The sequence below is a fragment of the Gavialis gangeticus genome, unplaced genomic scaffold (genome assembly GCF_001723915.1).
Source record: "Gavialis gangeticus isolate Ggan-Ray unplaced genomic scaffold, GavGan_comp1, whole genome shotgun sequence".
NCBI classification, from domain to species: Eukaryota; Metazoa; Chordata; order Crocodylia; family Gavialidae; genus Gavialis; species Gavialis gangeticus.
Window position 1 is genome coordinate 7,187,325 of NW_017729025.1, and position 14,466 is coordinate 7,201,790.

The 14,466-nt window shown below is 50.7% G+C and overlaps 1 protein-coding gene across 1 annotated transcript in view; it reads right to left on the minus strand.

Moving 5' to 3' along the window:
• Window positions 1–14,466, minus strand: part of FRMD6 (FERM domain containing 6) — a 47,133-nt gene that overhangs the window by 10,392 nt on the left and 22,275 nt on the right. Inside the window, exons 8-12 of the mRNA XM_019518352.1 lie at window positions 10,601–10,666; window positions 8,900–8,968; window positions 6,069–6,243; window positions 3,531–3,866; window positions 2,437–2,568 (exon numbers count right to left, since the gene is read on the minus strand). Coding sequence (XP_019373897.1) covers window positions 2,437–2,568; window positions 3,531–3,866; window positions 6,069–6,243; window positions 8,900–8,968; window positions 10,601–10,666 — 778 coding nt within the window. The remainder of the gene's footprint in view (window positions 1–2,436; window positions 2,569–3,530; window positions 3,867–6,068; window positions 6,244–8,899; window positions 8,969–10,600; window positions 10,667–14,466) is intronic.

Here is a 14,466-nt window from a genome sequence, read left to right on the forward strand (position 1 = left end):
GTTGGGGGAAGGCCATGAGAAGGAGTAAGTGATGGTTATACCCAATCCCTTCTTCCATCACCTCAGCAGGGAGGCTTCCCCAGGGGGGCAGACAGAGCCATGGGTATGGACATAAGAAGAAATTATGACGGCGTACAAGGTGGGGGGACTTTACCACTTGTTAGATGCACTCTGGCGCATGGACGTACCCAGTGGCAAATGGAAACTAAACCATAGTAGCTCAGCCCTTGGCAAAAGAGGAGCAAGTTATCACAGTTCAGCTTTCATTTCCTGTGCGGTAAGAGCATGCACACAGGTGCCAAGCAGCTGATGTGCAGCAAAAACCCGCTGCCTTTTACCTCCCAGAAAACAGCTGGGTTGTCCAAACCCTGGAGAGGCTAAGGGAAAGGACTCCAGCGTGCCCTTCGCCGCTGAATTTGGCTCTGAATTTCCTCTGGCCACACACACGGATGCAGGGAGATGCAATAAATGGAACAGGGAATTTTCTAATCAACCCCCTCTCAAAATTTCAAGCCAGGGTCCACTGCAGGTCCCCTCCACCTGGCTGTGTCTCTGACAAAGAGCCCCAAACAATGGACATCTGAACAAGAAAGGGAAGGCCTGAGGCTGTCGTGTGGCCCTGGTACAGGCTGCTCCAAGCACAGATGAGTAGCAAGAGGGGATTGAGGTGAAGAAAAAACAACCTGGAGAAAGACCATTGCAGATCTCACTTCCACTAAAGCTACTCTAACCTGGCAGAGTCCCTGCGCTGTGAAGTGCCGTTCACAAAGGAGGCCTTACGTATGGCGTGGAAGACGGGAACTTAGGGAGGACAGCAAAGATCCCTAGAGCAGGTGCTAGGAGTGGCGAGTGCTGTTGGAAACATCTGACATCCCTCAAACGAGAGAGGCAGGAGGCCGTTGCCACTCATCCCTCTCGGCGGCTGGACCAGCTACTGTTGCAACCCTACCGAGGCTGCCAGAAGAGGCTACAAAAGATACCACTGCTGCCTGTTTTTGTTTTTTTTTCCAGGGATGCCTCCAGCAGCTTTGTGTGTACAGCCAATTTGATCATTTCCCTTGTCTGGGCAGATCGTTTAAGTGTGGACTTTTCGCCCAGAAACAAAGGCAGCTTAAAAAAAGCAGTCAATAAAAGGGAACTATGATGATAAGATGACAAAAGGAATTGCTGGAGAGAGAGATGCAGGCAGGTGCAGGCCCTAAATCTCCTGTGAAAGTCCTCCATTTGCAAATGGACTAGATTTCACTTTGAAAATGTCTGTGCTTCCTAGACTAAGCAGCATCTGCCGACAAGAAGCCCGGGGCTCCAGCAGTTACATTGCCCACATCCATGCTTCCATGGCCTCACTGTACAATCCTCTTGCATGTGTCTGGACAATCCCCTTGTGACACGTTTGCACACTTGGCCTGACTGAGCAGCCACCAGCCACTGGCAGTCATTTTTGCAACTGTGTGTGCAAGCGGGGTCGGCATGCCTGAAAAACACACGGGCAAATGGGCACGAATGGCACCGTCCTAACCAGCTCTGCCCTGACCTCAGGATGCAAGGAGAACATGTGTCTTTCTGACTATTTTCCTTTGGTGAAGACCTGTTGGGCCAAGCCCTGCTGAAGGAAGTGGGGTAACCTCACCTGTCAGATTTGGCTTGCTGTGTGTCTTCCTGCTCTCTATGCCAGTCATCTCTGTACACCACCTCTCATTTGGGAGGGATTCAGTGGTTTGTAGGCCCGGGGGTAGCTCTTTGCACAGGGGGGAACACTATCCTCTGTCTTTGGATACCAAGCCCATGTATAATGCAAGATGCTGGGGGGCAAGTTGCCATGAGACCCGGCTTCTGCTGGGCACCCTGTTGTCTTAAAGTCTCATCAGTCTATGTTAATTCAGAGGCAGGAGATTTCATAGGCAAGAAGCTACGCTGTCAGGTGAAGTAGGTTGTTGCCTATGAAAGCCTCATGCCCCTCTGAAGCAGCTGGCCTCCATGGTGCCTCCCTATTCTGCCTCCCGACTGACTTCAGACCAAGACAGCGAACTCCAGGTAAGTGCATTTGATCTTCAGTTTGACTCTCTGCTATTCTGCAAGCTGGTTGTGTTGGTTCCTTGACCAGCTGCTGGAGGCAGGTTTCACTCAGCTTGATATTAAATGTCATTTTGCAAAACTGAACCCAATAGCTTCCCCTTAGGGGAAAAAAAGCAATGAGAAGAGCTGAAAATCGCGCTATCCATTATCACCTCATGCCAAAAGCAGTCCTGTAAAACGTGCTCACCGGTGCATCCACCTCACACTCAGAGGTTAGCGCACGGGGATCTGATCTCCTGAAATTCGAGATGATCCTTTCTCTATCGTTGCTCCCCTCCCGTGTTTCTATTCCCAGTCCTTTGTGCCTGCACGCGGCCATCCAGAAAGCAGTGCTCAGTGTTTTCCCCCCCGGTGCTGTACCTGAGTGTCCATTAAACTGCCGTGACATCAGCATGTCCTCCGTAATGTAAATGCACATGTCTGGGGTGACCTCCAGGGACGACTCGCTCAACTGCTCAAGGTCCCGGGGGTCATCGACCAGCATTTCTATCTCTGAATGGGAAGAGGAGAAGAAAGAAAGTCACCAATGGGGGAAGAGCAGATAGGAGAAGAAAGAAAAAAAAATCCAGATGCTTCCTAGCAGAGATCAGGTCTCTAAAGGCCCAGCAGAAGGAAAATTCTCTGCAGGTTTATAGCAGTCCTGGCCCTGAAAAAGCAATGAGGATTTCAAGTCATGTGGGCACAGGGAAAGCTAGAGCAAAGGAGCATCAGCTATTGTGTGCAATACTGTAGCACTGACAAGCATCCAACAAAGAGGACCCTACCCAGCCCTGCCTGCATGCTCCATCAAACAGGAGACACTTTGAAAAAAAAAAAAAAAGCAAACAGAAATGTCTTCTTAAAAAACCCAGCCTGCTGCTTAAATGGGACTAAATGAGAAAATGGGTCTTTATTGGTCTTGGTAAATGGGTCTTTACGAGTGTTGGTAAATGGGTCTTGAATGGATGATTCCCCTCTCTCTCTCCCCCGTCACTGAATTGAAAGTCTGAAAAATCTGGCTGCATCTTAAATGTACAGGGATCTTAAATTTGAAGGAAGGTGGGACCTCAGGACTCCTGTGAGACGGGGCAGGGCAAGGGTGGGCCCTGGGGACTGCGGGCACAGCAGATCCATTGCCAGTTCTGCCTCTGGCTCCTATGGCAAATCTCTTGTACCAGGATGCTGCCAGGCTGTGCTGGGCTTCTCAGTGCACAGCCCTGAGCTAGCAGCACTGCTGGTGTCTGTCTCAGCCTCCCCAGAGATCAGCCTGGTGAGAACAAGCCTCCTGGGATAGGGAGGACACCCAGAGCCCTTTCCTTGCAGTAATGCAGACTTGATATAAGCCTGCTTTGTTGTGTGCTGCATGTCTCCAGGGCCAGGCAGCTGACAAGTGGGAAGCCCGATTGGCCTGGGATGCAAAGGCAGATGGCTTTGGGAACAACACCAGCCCTGCAGGACTCCCTCGGGGTGCTTACCATCATCCTGGGAGTCGTCCTCCAGCCGGTCCTTGCCCCCGCTCTCCACCCCAGAGGTGTGGGAGCTGCCATGACTGGTCATGGAGCTGCAGGTCTTCAGTTTGCGGTGGATGCTGGCTCCCAAGAAGCCATCCTCGGGGCCCGGCTCGCGGGGCTTGGGGTCAGCTTCGATGCCGGAGGTGTGGGAACTGCTGTGGCTGGCAGTGGAGTGCCGGGAAAGGCGCTTATGCTTGATGCTGCCCGCGCTGCTGCCGCTGGCCCGGGACCGCTTCTCCAGCTGATCCATGTCTAGATCCAGGGTGTCGCTGATGTATGACTCGCGGTACTGCTTCTTCTCTGCAAGGCAAGGCAGCCCCATCAACATTCAACCCCCTTTCCAGGGAAATCTCAGCTTCATCCTCCTCTCTCCTGCCCCCCTGCCTTGCTTCCTGCCCCTGGCTGGTGGCTGGGCACTCTGCAAGCCCCATGTGGGGGGAGAGCACCACCCTAGCATCCACCAGTGAGCAAAGGGCATCAGGGGGAGGCTGGCCCACAGCTCCCCAGTACTGCCCAGGGGGGCAACTGGGAGACACCCACTGGTTGTGGCCGCTGGAAAAGGGCCTTTGACTATTAAACCTCTGACTGTGCTGGGTCCAAGTCAAGTCAGGGCCTGCAGAGAGAGGGGCTGCAAGAAGCCTGGACCCCTGCTGCACAAGGGGCAGACCCTGCAGCAAGGGGGGGGAATCCCAGGAAAGCAGGGCTGGAAGGGAAGCAGATCGAGGGACGTGTGAACAGGTGGTAGGCTGGGGGCAGGTGAAGGCATCACTAGCTGGTGCAACTCACACCCCTGGTTGGGGTGTTGCGAGGGCACTGGGACAGCTGGGTTCAATAAGGGGAGAGACAAGCAGGTGGGGTATCCGTCCATTGGGGCTGTTGCACACCCCAACCAGGGAAGTGGCCTCAGGCTTGGGGTACTGCATAGACCGGCAGGGGACAGGTCTCTCTTCCTCTGAAGCAATCACTACTTGCTTGTTAGCAGGACCCTGGTCTGACCCAGGCATTGTTGTGTCCTTATGAGACAGAGGCAGAGCTGGCCCCAGCCCCCAGTGTACAGGCATGGGAAATGGGTATCACAGCAACAAAGCTGTGTGCAAAAAGCCTCAGCACCCCCAGCCCTGATCCTTGGCTCAACCAGGCCCTGCCAAAGCAGGCCACTAACTAATGAGGCCTGCGTTTATCGCTCCCTCCATGCTCCTTTGATGGCTGGGGCCCTTATCAGGAGGCCAGCACTTCCCAGCAGTGTGTTTACTGCACCGCCTGCTATGCTGAGGGCCCACACAGACGGCGAGTCTGTTCCCACATGCAAACTGGCCCCCTCCCAGAGACCAGCAGGGCCTGCCAGGAGCTAAACAACCATGCAGTGCTGTGGCCAGTCCCTCGGAGTCCAGCAAGAGCCTCTCCTCCCACCCCTGATGGGAGAGCTGCTGTGCACACGCCTGCACGAACTGGAAACCTGAGTGGAGGATGCTGCAGGCGGTGGGATCCTTTGGGCAGCTTTCATCTGGGGGCTGAGTCCCACTCCCTGCCTGGCTGCCTTGCACCTCTGTGGCCCCGTATGGTCCAAGCACATGGCTTTCAGGACAGTCCCCCACTGCACCCTTGCAGTCCTATGCATGCTAGGATGGAGCGCAGGGAGCTGCGGGGACCAGGGCTGCACCTGCTGATGGCTCAGGACCCGTGAACTTTGTTTTCCCGGATACAGAGTACGCCTGGTTTCAGTGAAACCTTTGCGAGCTGCTTTGGGTTTTCCAGCCAGGCAGGCCTACCTCCCTACAGGACCATTCCAGCCTCAGAAGAAGCATGGTTTATGAGGAAAGACTGTACGTAGGTGACTTAGGCTTGCGGCTGAGACGACTGCACTACAAAAGTAGACGTGTTCCCAGGGCTCCTCCAGATGGTCAGGTCAAGGCACAATGGGATCCAATGTGGGATCCACACAATTCTACCTCCTGCCACGTCACACACGCCTGGCAGGAGATGCGATTGTGGGATCATGCATCAGATCCTGCCACACCTTATTGCTGGTGCAGGGGGAGCCCGGGATCACAAGGAGGAAGGTCCTGCAGCTGGGGGCTCCTAGGCAGGGTGCACCTGCCTGCCCATTCAATTAATAGTGCAACAAGAACTTGTAAGATATCTCCACAGCTTATTCCTTGCCTTATGATGCCATTCATTGCTTTAAAGCATGGCTGCATTACAACTTTAGACGTGATTAACTGGCTAACCAGGTCTCATGTGCTGGGGGTTTCAGCACTTCAGGGGCTCAGGCAGGGTGGAATAAGACTGCACCAGGGAACCTAATAGGGCCTAGCCCTGTGTGTTAAGACAGTAGAAGAAACTGGAGCAAGCAGCCCCTCAGTTGTGCCCAGCCTCCCCCAGGGTTAATTCTCCCCCCAGGCTCTCAACAGCTGCTATGCCCCACTGCGGCACAGGCCCTTTCAGAGTCATGCCGCCACTGCCCGCCCAGGCAAAAGCAGCCAGCACAGCCCAGCCCAGTACCTTCATTCTCCTCCAGCCTCCGGACCTGGCGCAGGATTGGCTGCAGGTTCATGTAGAGGCGGTGACTGCTGCTGAGGAGCTCCAGGAGGTGCCTGGAGCGCATGGGGCAGCCCGTGTAGTAGATGAGTTTCCGGGCTGAAGGCAGCCCATCTGGCAGGATCTCGAATTTCTTACCCTATGGAGAACCAGAAGGAACCATCAGTGTCCAGCTGTGCTGCCAGGGTGCCCAGGAGAGTCTGGAGCAGGGGGATCCTTCGCCCAGGCCATACTGATTGCATTGGAAAGGCAGAACACCACCCCCCCAGGCATGTCGTCCCCCCTGCACCATGCAGGGAGCAGACAGGGTTCACCAAAAATTACTCAAGGCGGCTTTCGTGAAGAATTCAGCTGCACCAGAATGAAATCCCAGCATGTGGGACCCTTCAGCAGGAGCGCCTGCAGGTGCTTTCCCATTGGCCTGTTCTGCTCAGCAGCCTGTGCTAGGGAGGTCTGCCGGGCTGATGAGGACAACCTCGTCTGGGCTTACGCACCTCCGGATCCCCACAGCACCCGCCCTGTTGCTGTTGAAGTGTGCATGTGTGTGGGGGGGCATTCAACAGGACTGGGGTGTTTAACAAACTCCATTTGGGGTCTGAGCTAGCATGGTCTAAAGCAGTGGTGCTCAACTTTTTTAGACTCAAGGCACCCCTGGGAAAATGCCAGCTCCTAGTTTTCATAATGTGTTGTCTACAGAAGAATATGTATTTTTTTTCCTGTTGCAATGAACTCAGAAAGCCCACAGCAGGGCAGAATGGTTTTAACACTCTGCATTCCTAGTTGAAATCCTTGGGTTTATCTTGTGAATCCTATCTGCCCCCCGAACGGTGCTAACTAACATTGCGTGGTGCTCTGTGGGACCCCTGAAAGGATCTCACGGCATCCCAGGGCACCGCGGTGCCCTGATTGAGAACCGCTGGGCTAAAGGAACTGAGAGAAGAGCTCCCTCCAGATGGACGATTTCCCTCCACAGCTTTGTGAGGCATCTAGTGAAATATTCAGCAAGCTGGTGACTTTTTGACCTGGGAGTGCTCCACGCTCATTTTTCAACAGGAATTCTACAACCCTTTTCCTATCCGCGCTATTATGGGGAAAAGCCTCAAACTGGGACTGGCCGTGTTTGCATCTATATTCTTGATCTAGCTAGTAATCAGTACAATGCTCATGCTTGAGATGCTGTTTCTTGCTGCCGCTCCATTTACAGGGCAGAGCCAGGCACTATGAAAAACGGACAGCCCCAGCACATAAGATCTGCCATTTCCTGGGTTGGACCATAGGTTCGTCTTGCCCAGGATCCTGTCTCATTGCAGCAGATGTAGAAAGGGAGAGTGAACAGGGTATGACCAATTTTCTCCCTGTCTCTCTCCCACTTGCAGCCTCCAGCATTTAACGGTTAGGAAGATCTGATTCAGAGGCTGTATCCTTAACTCCCATGCTCAATAACTACTGTTACTGATGCTCCTTTCCTCCAAAAAATTATCCAGTCCCTTGGTGCATCTGGCTAACCTGTCAGCTTATACCACATCTGTTGGAAATGACTTCAACGACACACTGTGTGAAAGCTTTTGTTAGTTTTAAACTTACTACATGCTAGTTTCATTGTATGGCCCCTAGTTCTTGTCTTGAGAGAGACAGTAAATGAGAACTCCCTCTTGACTTTCTCTTGCCATTTAGTATTTTGTAAACCCTTCTCATGTTTCCTCTTAAAAGTCTCGTTTCTCAACTGAGCAGGTCTGGCCTCTTTAGTGTCTCCTCATCCAGAAGCCCTTCCATACAACAAATCACCCCTGCGGCTCTTCTCTGGACCGCCTCTAGTTCTTCTGTATCCTTTCTGAGATTGAAAGAGCAAATGGGAACGGAACCTGCACATCCAGTGCACGCTGCAGCTCTGAGCTCCTGAACTAGATAGGAGCCATTAACATATCTGAGACTATTTGCCGCATGCCTTAGAGGAGCCCCCAGCCTAACCTTTCCAGAGTAGCTAGCAAGTTTACGGAGGCCCAGCTTGCAGCACCCTGAGTTTGGGAAGTACTGGGCTCCTAGAAAGGGGGCTTTTGTTAACACAGATTGATAACTTTCCCAGCACCTCCAGCCGGCTTGTAGCCACAGGTCCCTGTTCTAATGACTGCATAATGGGCGCGTCTACACACCGCCATACAGCAACATTGCTATGGCGCTGTACTTTAGTCCTTTTGCACCCATAATACGGGTGGTTACTACGCTGTGAGCGTGGCGCATGGATAGATTTCACTGCTGTGTTGCTGTAGCGGCGTGCTATAACCGGGGAGCATGCCGGTAGATCTGCTGGCCGGTAGATTGCCATTGGATGGCGATCACGTGCAGACCTGCATGATCGCTGCACTGCTGTAGCATGTTGTACGGTGACGTAGCGTATTGCTCCATCTCCATAGCACAAAGTGTAGATGCGCCCAATGTTTCCCTGTTTCTGGCCTTGGTTTCAATCTGTTCCACTGGTTCTGCTGCTTTCAGCTGGGCAGTATTCAGAGGAGTTGCTCCTTATTTCCATGAGCACAATGGAGATCAGCATCCAGGTGTGCAACTAGCAGGAACAGAATATGCACTGATAGGGACCAGCTGATGCAGTTGGTCCAACAAAAGATACTTCCCTCAGAAATCCTTACCTCTCGCATATTAGACCATCTTGACTAAAACACCACCCCAACACTACAACTGACACGTAAAACACGTGCTGGACTGGATGCAGGCGAGTGGAGGAAGCTGAGGAGGAACAGGATTTTGCATTCTCCAAGCACCCTTTGCGATGTTATACTCACCACAAACACCAGTTTCCCCACGTTTGTCCAGGGGAAGTCGAAAAGCAACTGCCTTTCTTCATCCAAATTCTGGAGGAGGGCAAAAAAACCCAAAACAACCCATCACACATCTAGAATGGTATTTAGGCAAGCGGTGCATTATTGCCATTGACTTCATAACAGGTTGCAAAACCAGTCCATAAACTTCCTGCTCCCGCGTGCTCCGATACATGAAATGCTGCTTTAAAGACACGTTCTTAAGGAACTGTTTTGTGATGTAAGAAATCACATCCATGGCTCCGGACAGCAAAAGCATGTCATTCTCGTATGCAGCAGTTCAGCAAAGTACTTAAGTATTCGCTTAAGTCAGAGGTTTTCAACCTTTTTAAACAAGTGTACCCCTTCTGTCTCAAAGTTGCAGCTCATGTATGTACTCCTTTGTATTTTTTTCTTATTTTTAAGGGTGGGGGCAGATTGAGGCCCCATGGTGAGGGAGGGAGTGGGGCAGGGGCAGGCGTTGCTCAGGCGGGGCAGGGTGCGGGATGGGGTGCATGCAGGGGTGGGAGTCGCCACCCCCCACATGCCCAAGATGAACAGGTCGTGGCTCTATCCTGTGCTCCACCCCAGCTGTGCAGTACCTGCCCCTGCCCCTGCCTCCAGCCTCAGTCCCAGCCCCTCTCCCTCCCCCCACAACAAAATTACCAGCCGGACCCGGCTGCTCTCCACGTGGCCGGGCTGCGCTCTTGGCCGCCTGCATGCTGCGTGGTGGCCGCGTGCATGCATGCAGAGTTCTGCGTACCCGCTACGACCCTTTTAAGTACCCCTAGGGGTATGCATCCCCCCAGCTGACAACCACCAACTTAAATGCTTTGCTGAACAGGATTAGATTTAAATGTTTAGAGCATGATCTTAACCCGCCCCCGCCCAAAACTGAGGTTTATGGAAACACTGGCATTCACTGCAAATGGAACGGGAGGAGGGACTTTTAATGCTTAATTACTCTGCTGACTTCAGGCCTGAATCCATAGCTGGCTCCTGTAGCAATACCATTTGCCGATCCAAAGGTGAGACATTTCTGCCAACCAAATAGCAGGGGATTGTGTTTTTGAGAGAGTCTAGCTGATTTCTAAGTTCTCCAAAGCCAGCCAAAGGGTAACACTTTTCTTAATGCGTGCCAATCACTCTGCCTTCATTCTTTACCTGACTTCAGTGGGAGCACTGCCACTCGAACAGTACAGTGCACCCAGCGGGGGTCTAAGAGCAGGGTAGAGGAGAGATCCCGCTGACCGCCTTTACTGGGGCCAGTGGCTCATATCACACAGAGAAAAGGCAACAAATAATATTTGCCTGCAATGTCCCCAGCAAGAAGTCCACCCGCACAAATCTAACTGGTATCTAGCTCAGGAAGTTGCCTTTGCAACTGGTCTGTTTCTCCCACACTTAACCCCTTGCTAAAATTTAGCACAACTAACTTCCAGCAAGAGGACTGACCCAAAGAGACCGCTTCCCAGATTTCAAAAATGGTTGGCGAACTTCTAATTTTGTTTTTTAAATTAAGAAACATGATCACAGCCTGGATAAGTTCCACTTGGGGAGCAAATTTGACATCAGGTAAGAAAAACAGATATGGTGCCTTTCAGGTCAGGCAGTGTGACTTCCCCTAAGGCGGCATCTGGGCACGTGAGAACAAACCTGGCCCGATATATTTATTTAGATGCTTACCTGGAAGATCTGGATGCCCCGTGTTGTCAACCCAAGGGTCAAGGAGGCTTCAACTTCCCTTTTATCCTAAAACCAAACCAAACAAAAGCAGTGGTTTTAGTCCATAAATTCAGTATGCACTAGTATCCAGTGGAAGACTGCCACAAGAGAAAAGGCAACAGCCAACAAGGTCATTTAGTGGGCAACGATTGTAATATTATCCTATTCAGTTGCTGCTCTGTGCTGGCTCATTTTCCTCATCCGTGGTCTCCACAAGACTTTTGGCCCTGACGTTCAGAGGTGCAGAGCCACTGCAGCTCTCACGGTTTGCAAAAAAAGGGGCGCGAGTGTTTGGTACTTCTGTAAATTTAGCTCCTGCAGATTGCTCTTATGTAGTTAGATGCAATTTGTTGGGAGAGCACCGCCGTTCTTAAATCTAGGTACAAATGCAACCTCAGCAAGAGTCCCATTACGCTCCCCTTTTCACACCTCCCAGAAACAGTTTTCTGCTTCAGATTTACATGACAATGAGGCGTATAAACCCATCGCCTCTGCATTTCGCCTGCTCTTATAGTCCATTTGTGACTGGGAGAGATTTTGAAGCCTGGAGACAAGGACCACACAATTTCCTGTATCACTTAAGCCTACTGCATCTGTTCCAAGTGCTGGATGCGTTATCAAGAAACATCTACAGCAAATAAATCTACTCCTACTGGCTAGGAATATTCTTCTAATCACTTCCATGTGCTGTACAGTAACACCACTGAAGTCTCCAATGTTAAAAGTCTAGCATCTGTGCCATTAAAAATGCGCATAAATTTGCCCGGTTTATATTGGTGTATTTAATCTTAACAAACCTAAACAAACATCTCCTCTCAAGACACCCAAAAAAGACACAAATCAGAGAAAAGCGAGCAACGTTAAGGACAATCCCTGGATACAGGCCATAAAAGAACTCATATAAAGCTTTAGGATTTCCAAGGACAATGTTTGAAGAAGGAAGTTCAACTGGTCTTCACTTAAAATAAACTCACGCTTAAAAAAAAAAAAGAGAGGGGTAAGAGCACACCCTGGCAGGGTCAGAGGTCTCTGCTGCAAGAGGAGGTTTGCTCTGATTACTTTAGGAGTTATACAGCCATGTGTGACCCGGTATCATGATCATATATTGTAGGAATATGGGACTGGAAGGGACCGCCTGGGTCATCAAGCCCAGACCTGCAATCTCGGGCACCCTGTGCTAAAATCTCTACCCTACATGTACTGGACTCCAGCTTACAACTTGTTAGTGTGGTTTGACCCCACTGCTGCTCCCAGAGTTAAAAACAGCACCTCGCTGCTCTGGCGACTCAAGACGTATTCATGGCAAATTAGACCCACTTGTTCTTTTCCCAACATTGCCCTGCCAGTTAAGCAGCTTTTCCCCACTTATGCTCGCAGTATGTTTGTGGACATCCCCGTCCCAGCCTTTGCTTAGCTCTTCTGGTCCTGCCAGCCTGATCATCCTCACCACCTTCCTCTGCACCTGTTCCAGTCTGGAGCCATCTTCGGAGGACGTGGGAGACCGGATGGGGACACAGCCTTCCAGATGAATGTGGGCTATTAGGAAGGGTTTCACATCCATGAAAGCTTAAACACCATTGCCAGTGCAACCACGAGGGGATCTCAACTGTGACATTACCCTAATGATGGATCCTAAGGACTGCCAGTTTTCATAGCATAGGTCCAGGAGCGGGGCAAGTGCATGTAGTGTGTCCCGACTCCAAGCTTTGCTTCTTTGTCATGGAAAGAAGACAAAGAAGCAAAGAGTGATTTATGACCTAGTGGGCAGTGGGTTATCCTAGCCAGTGGGGTGGAAAGAGATGGGTTGGGGGTCCCTTTACTTGCATGTACAGGGGAGTACCATGCAACTCTTACTCTCCCATCCTAGCCAGAAGTCTGAGCAGCGTAAGGGGAACACGCTTGCTACAGACCCCAGTAAGGGCAGTGATCAACAAGCAACCGAGTCTTTGGCCCAGGACTAATCTGTCTGAAAGTCAGGCTACAAACAGACAATGCTTATGTCGCCAGAGAAAATATTTTCTCCTGGGAGAAAGTGCGATCATTTAGATGTCCATATCGATCGTCCCAGGACAAACCCTAAAAAGGTTTGTTGGATAGGAAATGCCAACAGTTTGTGTCAGGACATTGTAAATCTCTGTCCTGGGATTGCTAACCCCTAACTGGAAGGGCAATCCATGTACACACCAATCCCAGGACTTGTTTGCTCCGGGACAAACACAGACAGAGCTTGTTCCAGGACAAATGCAACATCTGTTTCTAGTCTAAAACCACATCGTCAGATCTGAGTGCACCCCAATGCACGATATGTTAAGGAGAGAGTTGGCCCACGCTGTTCTGATTCATTTATGAGATACATTTGGAATATGTCCATGCCATACTCTATACAACACCCGAGAAAGCCACATTTGATCACATAAAAATACGTACATAATAGGAGGCATTATTTAAAGAGCTCCTAGATACGTAATAGAGAGGTGTTGGGCGAGCCTGGTGGCAGGGGAATACTGACAGCACAAGAACCGCTGAAACCAGAATGTCTTCATAAAAACCCTCTTCTAAAATTACAAGAGCCAGGTCTTCAGCGAGTGGAAGTTGGTCTACTGAAGCCAGTGGCATGCGAATGACTGACCCGCTAATGCAATAAAGTTGTTGGGGGGGAGGGAGAAGAGTGGGGAGGTTGGTCCACTGACTTTGATAGGACCAAGATCAGGGCCAAGACTTAAATTTGGTGGATGCCTATACGTGACCAGCGAGGCTGCTCCAATGCACTGTAGTTACAGCGTGTTGGAGCAGTCTCAATTAATCGAGTCTGCTGGAGTGTAGTAATTGCTGTGCTCCAGCATCTCATTCAACGAGCTTTAGATAAAGCACCCCTGCCACCATTTTTAAATGCAGGGATGCTGACACACGACATGCTCTGGGTGCTTTAATCAAAGCAGCTTCCCCCCAACTCCAGGAGCACATGTATAAATGCCCAGTGTGCAGGGAAAATGCACTGATTTACTTTGCTATATCAGGCCCTCTGGCTTTAACCAAGGTACTCTGGACTCACTCAGATCTCAGTTCACTAATGCACTTGCTCGAAGTTAAGAATAGGCGTTAAGACAGGAGGAGATGCCTGGCTGAATGAAGGCCTAAGCGATCATCATATCAGACTGCTGGCACCAAGGACAGAGTCCGTTTCAATTTTACCCCGCTTCAGAGCGCGAAGAGAAAAATCAAGGCTTATGCCTTTACCCTGGTTCTTTCACTCAGATCATCTGCCTCTTCCGAACACTGAACTGGACGTTGTTAATTAATGAACCGGGAACGAGAGAGAGCGAGATGGAGGGAAAGTACATGTTGTCAGAGCCCTTCAGACATCTAGATGGAGCAAAAGTGAGCAATAAAGGGTCATTTCAATGATTAAAAGCCAAGAAAACAACACAGAGAATAAACCTGGCTGATATTTCCAGCCTGTTGCCATCTTCACAGCCTGCAGCTCTCTGGCTCTTTTTAATAATTCATTCCTTCGTAAGGATTATCGTGATTTGTATTTGCAGCTCACTGCTGCTTTGTTTTCCAGAAGACAAACTTCTCTTTAATTTGAAGAACATTACAAAACGGCTCGCGAAACATCAAACAAATTGCTTTGTTCCCAGGAGACAGCAAATGTAAATGTGTCGCGGGCGATGAAGAATTACCCCGGAAATCTCAGAGGCTGCATTGAATCCAGCCCATCCCGGCTTTCAAATCAGGGCTGTTTTCTCTCTCGGTTCTTGTAAACTTCTACAAATCAAAGTCCTACGAGAAGCGGCAGTACTCTGCCTCGCGGAGCTAAATACCGC